We start from the raw sequence: 8528 nt of genomic DNA on the forward strand, positions 1-8528 counted from the left end.
TCTGACTCTTTTTGTATAACGCGTGTGTAGGAAATAGGAATGGCTACAGTCGTGACTTGAAATAAATTTGAATCATGTTTTTTCAACTTTGATGAACTGTTTTGTTTACATAGGCTCAAATCAGATTGCAAAGTTGGAGTGTGACTGAAATCAAAATTAGTCAAAAACATTTTATAGTAAAGCAGAGCTCTGACCACAAGCTGCACACACTGCTGTAATAGTTAAAATAATAATGGAAACCTTTAGAGAAATGGGCCTGTTGTTCTTAAATAAATAAATGAGGCCTTCAATGGAAGTTCTATACTTAAATTTAAAAAAAATCTTATTGACAGAACACTTTAATAGCCATCGATTAGCTAACAGTATGGAGAACAAGGAGCTACCAAAGGAAGGCGCCATTCAACTTTTATCTCAAACCTTTCCTGTATGTTGACATTTTTTTCAAGTTTAATTGCAAACAATCTGAATCAATCGTAAATCATTCATACAAATGATATAACTGTAGTGACCTTTTCGCGGCTAGTTGTAGGGATACATTGTATTATTAACGTTTCTGTAAATATCAAACTTTTAACTCCTTAGATGATTTTAATTTTAATAGTCAATAATTTAAAAGTCACAGTGAAGGTACTGGGATGGTTGTGTTCTATCCTAGGACTAGGTGATACAACGCCTTGTGACCTGCAATTAACCTAAGGTGATGTGAGTGGGGATGATCCTGGGAGGGGAGGGGGCTACTTAAAGGGATAAAGGGAGGCAACAACATCACTGGGGTCATCAGGTGTTTTCGATGACAGGCTCACAACACCTCCAGAGGGCTCATCGGCAACATCTGGCGTCCCAAGTGTGCCCCCCCTCTGCCTTAACAGTGGCGGTTCTAGACCACTTTTACTGAGGGGGCCAAACTGGGGCCAGTTGTTTTGTCAGAGGGGAACATTAAACCCAGGTGAAAAAATAGACAAAGATGATCGCTTTAAAATATACAAATATATTATGCCAAATAAAAGCGCACATCATAAAATACCATGATTTATTTGTTTCAGTAACAGAATTAAATACTAGATTGTGAGTCAAATACTGTGTATGTGTTATTAGGGGGGGTTCTTCCTTTTTGAGGGGTGGCCACAGGGGGGTCCAAGCTCGGTGTAACAGGGGCACTGGCCCCTGTTGGCCCCTGCCTAGAACCGCTATTGTGCCTTAACTTTTTTTTTTTTTTAATTCTTGAATTCTAATATTGCTTTGCTTGCATTTAAATACGATTGTGTGATAATACCATGGACCACTATGGAAGCCCGCCTGGTTTTTTGGGCTAAAGTTGAGTCAAAAAAAAGAAAATCAATAGATAAGCCTTAAACGACTACACCTGATTTAGGTCACTGTCCCAATAAACCGGCAACTGCAATGCGTTTCATATCCTGGGGAGGACAGCAATGTACCCAGTAGCTTTTAAAATATCAAAAACAGTAGAAGAAGAAAGCTGAGTAGACGAGGGAGATGTAAGAAATAAATAATAATGACGTAAAATGCACCTTTGCGGTATCATGGGTCGCCGTGAAGAGCTCAGTGACTTTCAGAGGGGAACTATTGTAGGTTGTCACATGTGTAAAAAGTCAGTCCGTGAGATTTCGGCTCTCTTGCAGCTGCCTCGGTCCACCGTCAGCGCAGTGATACTGAAGTGGAAACGTGGAGGCATAACCACGGCTTTGCCCCGGAGCGGCAGACCGCACAAGCTGAAGGAAGAGGACCGCCAGGTGTTGGAGAAAGTCGCGCTGGAAAACTGTCTGCCCTCGGTTGAAGCTATTGCCACCGAGTTTCAGTCCGCCTCCGGGACCACCGTGAGCCCAAGAACAGTCCGCCGGGAGCTTAGAGAGATGGGCTTCCGCGGCCGAGTGTCCACCTACAATAAGACGAAAGGTGACTTGGGGTTCAATTATGTCAGAGGTTTAATGTGTCCACATACTGTTTGCACCTGTATAATATTGCACAACATTTCATTTAATTCCGAACAGTGGTAATTCATTTTGACACCTACTGTAGGGACATCCCTGGGTATAAAGTGAGACCCCAAGCTGAATTTCTTACAAACAAATATACCCTACACAAGCTACTTCACTTACCTTATGATATTTACAGAATAAACTAGTCATCCACAGGTGTAGTGACACATCAAAACAACAGGTAGAGACGAAACAACAGAAAGACATGCAGGATATCTAGGATGTGCTCCCATTTTAGTCCATTTTAGTCAGGGATACAACCAGGAACCTGATGACCCCGTAGCCTATTACCTGATTTCATTTTTGGCCATATAAGTCAACTAAAGCCCAACAATGGCTTGCAAAAGTCCTGGCATTCATTCATCAGCTTTTGGTTGCCGAAACAGAAAATACGGTTGCCATATTTAGTCACATTATATTTTTTAGTAATTGCATTTATGTTATGCAGCTTCAAATTGAAAATGTGACTTAAAAGACTTAAAAGAATGTCCAAGCTTTTGTTCAAGCAACATATTTTTTGTTTAACAAATTAATTCTGAAGTCTTGAGTTTTCACTTGCATACAGTATATAAATATTCAGCTACACATGCGTAATGTCCTATGACATGTCTCTTCAAATTCAAGCTTGCAAGTCACAGGTTGGTTTTTCATTCACAGCGTCATTCATTCATGTAATCCTAGCGAGTAGGGACTACTGTTTTCTGATTTCTGATTGAGACTATATTTACATGGATGTAGTCTAAGTGATGTCACCCATTGGTTTCTGAAGCTGACTTTTAAAGCCCATCGTTGCCATTCACCATGTTGGTAATGGTGTCTTAAATTCAATTTAAATGAACCCAGTTAAGAGCTGGAGCTGAGGCAGGCCTGAAGCCTCCTGCCTAACAGCTGCAATGTGTGCCCGCCAGCCACGCCTCTTATTATCAATTACTCTTATCCTTCACAAAAATCAAAACGGCACAGTTGTTTAAAAAAAAAAAAAAAAATCACTCCCCATTCAGTGCGTGCCCATAATGACTTTAGCTATTCAGACCAAAATAATTTTTTGTATGAGGCTGTAAACATGTTAATTTGTGCTCTATAAACAGCCTTTTTCCTTTAACCTGGACTCAGTCTTAGTCAGTTTGTGTAAGACTCAGTCGTTTTAGTGTTCTAAGGCTAAATGTTTCTGCTAGTTCACAACACATTTATGTTACAATATGTTTGGATCAGAAGCTTTTAAGAGGTTTTGATCAGCAACCTTTGCACAGTCTTTATTTCAAGCTGAAATATGGAATCTTATTAGTTGAGGAAATGCTAGCGATTACAATCATGTACTCAAACGAGCTGCAGATTATCTGTGGTTTACTCCAACCTTGTACTTGTAGTGGGAGAAAAAAGCCAGGAAGACATTTTTCGCTCCTTGTTTTCCTTTGAGTGCACTTGGTCTCGCTCCAAAACCGTGGACACAAATATGCAGCCTCTATTAACTCAGACGGTTTTCCCAAGGATATTAAAAACTGAGCTGCAGGGATTTGTCTTCAATCAGACAGAAGAGCTAATTATTCAGGTGATGAGATCTGGACCACAGTCTGGGTTAAACAACAATCTAAAGATGTGAGTTTAGGACGGAGCTCAGTGAAGTTCAGTTTCTTCAACAACAACAAATGAGAAATCCATTTCATCATAGAATTGGTTTTGTGAAAAAAGGCTTTGTCAAGTCAAAATATGAAAGTTCAACTGTTGACACAAAGTAGGAAGTAAACTTCTGTTAGAAATGTGATTGAATCCTGCATGTTTCAGCTGTCCTGTATTGTTTCTGCTATGACCTTTTAAAACTTGTGTGTCACAACACAAGACGGACTATAAATACTTATTACCAATGCCTGTTACCACCGCCACTGGGTCGCTGTCAGACGAGGAGGTTAACCACACGCTGCCATGTCTCCCGTGTGATATGTTTGATTGTAAAAATGAAGCAGGATGAGATTTTTGTTATAAACACTTGTTACACATGGCCAGTATGAGATCATCAAAGAGTTCAGATGTACTGTTTAGTCCGCACGGTTGCCAAATCAACTCATCATGAAAGCTCCTCACATTATTTTGTAATTTTTTTATCTCTATGTTACAAGTTTCAAGAACAAATTTACTCTGTTTTACAACAAAAAATTTTAGATTTCTGGGTAGAAACATCATAAACACTGGATAAATATCTGTCCGACCGTTGCTGCTCATTAGGCTTAACACCTAAGGACATTCATATTTCAGACTTTTTTTGCACATCGAGAGAATAAATTGAGAAAGAAAATAACAGTGCTAAATGCTTTTAAGGCTAAATCCTTATTTTGTATTTTGGTTTACATGATTATTGTGATAGAATGTCTTCTTTTTTTTTATGCCAGGAGGGGAAAAAGCTGAGAAGACGCAGGCTGCACCGAGCCAAGATGAAGTCAAGGTGGATGTGTCTCGTCTGGACATGCGTGTTGGACGTGTAATCTCAGCTCTGCAGCTTCCGGACTCAGACAGTCTTTATGTGCAGCAGGTTGATGTTGGAGAGGCTTCTCATAGGACAGTGGTCAGCTCGCTAGCAAAGCACACACCTCTGGACCAGGTACAGAATTACTCTCATGTGCAAATACATGCGGTAAAAAATATTTGAACTGTACAGTCAATTTAACTATACAGGTGTTGATCAACATATCAACAATGACATCTTGGTAGACAAGAATGTACAATGTGTTTTAAGAGGTCAGTGATTTTAAACATGGCACTGTCACTGAATTAAATCTTTGCAAGACGCCGGATTAATTCCACTAGAACTGCCCTGGGTGGAACTGCTATTGTGAGCCACAAATGTGCAGACATTGGTCAGCCTCAAACCAGCAACGAGGCATGTTGTGTGTAAAATAAAATCAGAACTTAGTTTGTCTGCACGGAGTCCTGACTCAAAGCACACTGAACATCTCTGTACGGAATTAAAGTGCAGCTTGCAAACCAGGCCGTGTAGTCCAAATCAGTGCTTGACCTCAAAAATCCAGACTTGAAAATCTCACAGAAAGCTTTCCAATAAGATTGGCAGCTGCTAAAATCACAGAGGTCAAACTCCTTATTGCTGCCTGTAGCATGTAACATCATGTCCACTAGCTAATGTCGCTAATACAGGTGTATTGGTAAGGAATCCACTGGCTTTGTAACTGCATATTTTTAGTGACTATGTTTTCAATCCTTTTTTGCCAAGTACTAAGTGACAAGCTTCTGTGGTTAGTGTTAATTTGTGCCGTAACATCAAGACTCCCTGACCAAACGTTAGAAAACAGTTTGTTTTGGACTCTACAGTCTGGGAAAAGCCTTTTCCTGTTTGTGTTCCTCTGTACCTCTAATGCAGATGCAGAATCGCTTGGTAGTCCTGCTGTGTAACCTGAAGCCAGCAAAGATTAGAGGAGTGCTGACCCAGGCTCTAGTCATATGTGCAAGCTCACCTGACAAAGTGGAGATCCTCGATCCTCCAAGTGGAGCTGTGCCAGGGGACAGAGTCATTTTCCAGGGCTTTCCAGGTATTCTTACCTAGTCACTGTTTCTGTAAGTAAAGATAAATCATTGCCACTATTAAGCCATTGTTTCTAGATACGAGACAATACGATTATCATCATAGTATTAGCAATTGACTTGTAGATGACTGGCAGAGTGGTGCCTTCCCCAAAAAACACAATATGTGTTTTTGTTCTAGAAAAAAACCCAAATGTTTTCAGCCATCTGTTGCAAAATTAACAACAACATTGATTTGATACTTCAAAGCTTAGCGAGGTCTTTTCCTGTTTGAACATGTGCACAAAGCCTGGTCCTTGAAAACTCTTCTTTTTTTTTGTCAACTTAAACAAACACCTTTGTTTCCGTTGAGCCAGGCTTTTTAGCCTAACCTGATCGATTCCCTGTGGCTGAACAGGAGAAAAACCCTGCAGCCACTTTCAGTAATCTTCCAGAAAGCCCGGAGGCTTTTCTGGTCTGAGGCTTTTTATTCAAGGACGAAATGTATATTATGTCAGTCCAGGACCCATAAATCCTGCATTAGCGGTGGATGAGTGGAGAACAAAGGAAGTTCTTCTAGTGTATCAATCTGATTTGTTGATTGCAGGTGAAGGAGACAAAGAGCTGAACCCAAAACAGGAGGTGTGGGAGCAGGTTCAGACAGACTTGCGTACAGACGGCCAGTGTATTGCAACATACAAGGGAGCTGCTTTTGAGGTCATCGGCAAGGGAGTGTGTAAAGCCCAAACCATGAGCAACTCTGAAATCAAGTGAACTCTGAGCTGCCAGAGCTAACTCAGAGCAAGTCCCTACAGCAAGCCAGGATCCAAAATGTTGTGGAAAGCCTCCTCAGAAGAGTGGACGCTGCATAGAAAGACCAGCTGTTTTGGAAAGACATGACTAACAATGGCATGGGTGTTATGTTTGACTGGTTACAAACTTAAGTACTGTAAGCCAGGCAAAGTGTGTTCCCCTCTGTTGGACATGAAAATCTCATATATATATATATATATGTATGTATTGTTTTTATCGACGTAGTTTCTTCTTTTGTCCAGATGAGGGCACTGCAGTAAACATGATCATGTACAATATTAGTGTGATGCAGCACATGCAGCACACAGTCATAATCAACACGTTGAAAAAGAAAATAGAACTTCCCCCCAAGAATCTTTTTTGGTGTTGGAATATTTGACAAAATATAAGTGTTTTCCCATGATGCCGCGGTGCCGTGGTCATTTCCACTGAACTGTGGATGAAACCCGGCAGTGCAAAAGTCCCTCTGAAATGATAAGAACAGTTGAACTACTGTCTTTTAACATTGGAACTAAGAAGGGAAATTACCTTTAAAAAAAGAAAATGTGATGTATAGATGCATGTGTAATAATAATAATACATGTGCTCACTGAGCTCCTTCAGTTTAAGTCTCATTATAACAAGTGGGATTGCAACAGTGTGAGATTTCATAATAATCATCTTAGAAAAAATCATGCTATTATGAAATACAGCATTACAGGGTTGTTTTTATTATTACCAGGTATACTGACCCTTACAGTCATTAAACCCTGAATGGTCTGGTTGAACACAATAATGATTTGACTTATAAAATATCCTAATATGGATGAATAAAGTTTTTTTTACACTAACATTGGAGAATTCAATAACCACATGTCATGAGAATCCTCTGTTAAAACACAGTCAAACTAGTTTGCCACTGTAAAAGTGATGGACATGGCTCAGTTTTTTTTAATCCTGCTGATTATTTTTAGTGTGAGAGGCGTCTTACTTCAAACAGTATGATGTCTGAGATGTATTTTTTTTTTATCTCAAAATGCTGCTTTTGTTCATTTGAGGTTCACAAAGAGTCCAAATAAATGAAATACAGACCGTTCCAAACATCAACTCTAATGTTAATTTGCTGTTTCATCAAAATGATGATTTGTATCCTTCCTGTCTATGGAGAGTGTTACTCTGCTTTATAGATACTGTAACAGATTAACTTTATCTTTAATATGGCCCACTTCATGTTAGTATCTCAGCCTTTCACCATTGTTGCTTATCAGCATAATGTTTCATTTGAAGGACTGAAGTAAACCCAAATGTCTTTGTTTTATGTCATGCTGTTTTTGTGTCCTAGCAGTCTGAATCAAGTTCATAAAAATGACCTAAAACACAAACATGTAAACGGTCTTCTTCCCTTATTTTGCAGGAAGAACTGAAAACTGCATGTAAAAAATGAGGATGTGATTCAGGAACTAAGAAGTGGAACAGATTGAACCATAGTATGAGGATTATGAACTTTTCTGAATGAGAAAAAAATCATTTCTATGAGTTATGGTTTGTACAACGTTTTGGAGCGTAGGTTAATTTTAAACAGCTTTGTTTGATATATTTGAATTTTAATACACTCTTTTAGATGTGCTCGATGTTCAACATAATCTGTTTCATTTACATAATCACTCAGTTAGAAAAAAGAAATAACAATCCCACAGATATGATGAACATTTGAAGTGTTTGGTTTCAGTGCTTGATTCAGCTTGAAAACCCTGTTAACCATATTCTAAGCTATAGTGGTGGAAGCTATAAATCATACTTGGTGGATTCAACAAGCAAAGTCAAGTTTGATAAGTGTCCTGTGGGTCATTGTGCATTCTCTTAGACACGAGTGTTAAGGGAATATGTTTCTGACAATTCTAATGAGGTAATGAAAGTTGCGTCTGTAAAAACCCTGCACCAAAAAAAAACAGACAAAGGTGCTTTTCATCTCCTGCCCCAGCATATGTTGACTTTTACTACAGGCTGACCTCAATACAACCGCTTTAATTTGAAAAGGTTGCCGAGTGTTGATATTATGTGTCTATCAGCCCCTAACCCGCCTACAGTACTCATGTTCAAACCCCACAGGAAACCACTCAGGAGTGAGTGCAGGTACTGTAGAGGTCCTACACTCATTTCCATCCCTGCGTCTGCAACAACAACTCATGCGTGGAGGAGTGAGTCCCGCGAGTGGGTAGCGACTCGGTGCGG

The 8528-nt window shown here is 39.6% G+C and overlaps 1 protein-coding gene across 1 annotated transcript; it reads left to right on the forward strand.

Annotated features, from left to right (window-relative positions):
• Positions 1 to 1459: 1459 nt before the first annotated feature.
• LOC132989747 (aminoacyl tRNA synthase complex-interacting multifunctional protein 1-like) lies at positions 1460 to 7994 on the forward strand. Its single transcript, XM_061057570.1, has 4 exons — positions 1460 to 1914; positions 4382 to 4590; positions 5365 to 5533; positions 6112 to 7994. The coding sequence occupies exons 1-4, from the start codon at positions 1524 to 1526 to the stop codon at positions 6276 to 6278; spliced, it is 936 nt and encodes a 311-aa protein (XP_060913553.1). The 5' UTR covers positions 1460 to 1523; the 3' UTR covers positions 6279 to 7994.
• Positions 7995 to 8528: the final 534 nt, after the last annotated feature.

Source organism: Labrus mixtus, chromosome 2 (genome assembly GCF_963584025.1).
Source record: "Labrus mixtus chromosome 2, fLabMix1.1, whole genome shotgun sequence".
Taxonomy (NCBI): Eukaryota; Metazoa; Chordata; class Actinopteri; order Labriformes; family Labridae; genus Labrus; species Labrus mixtus.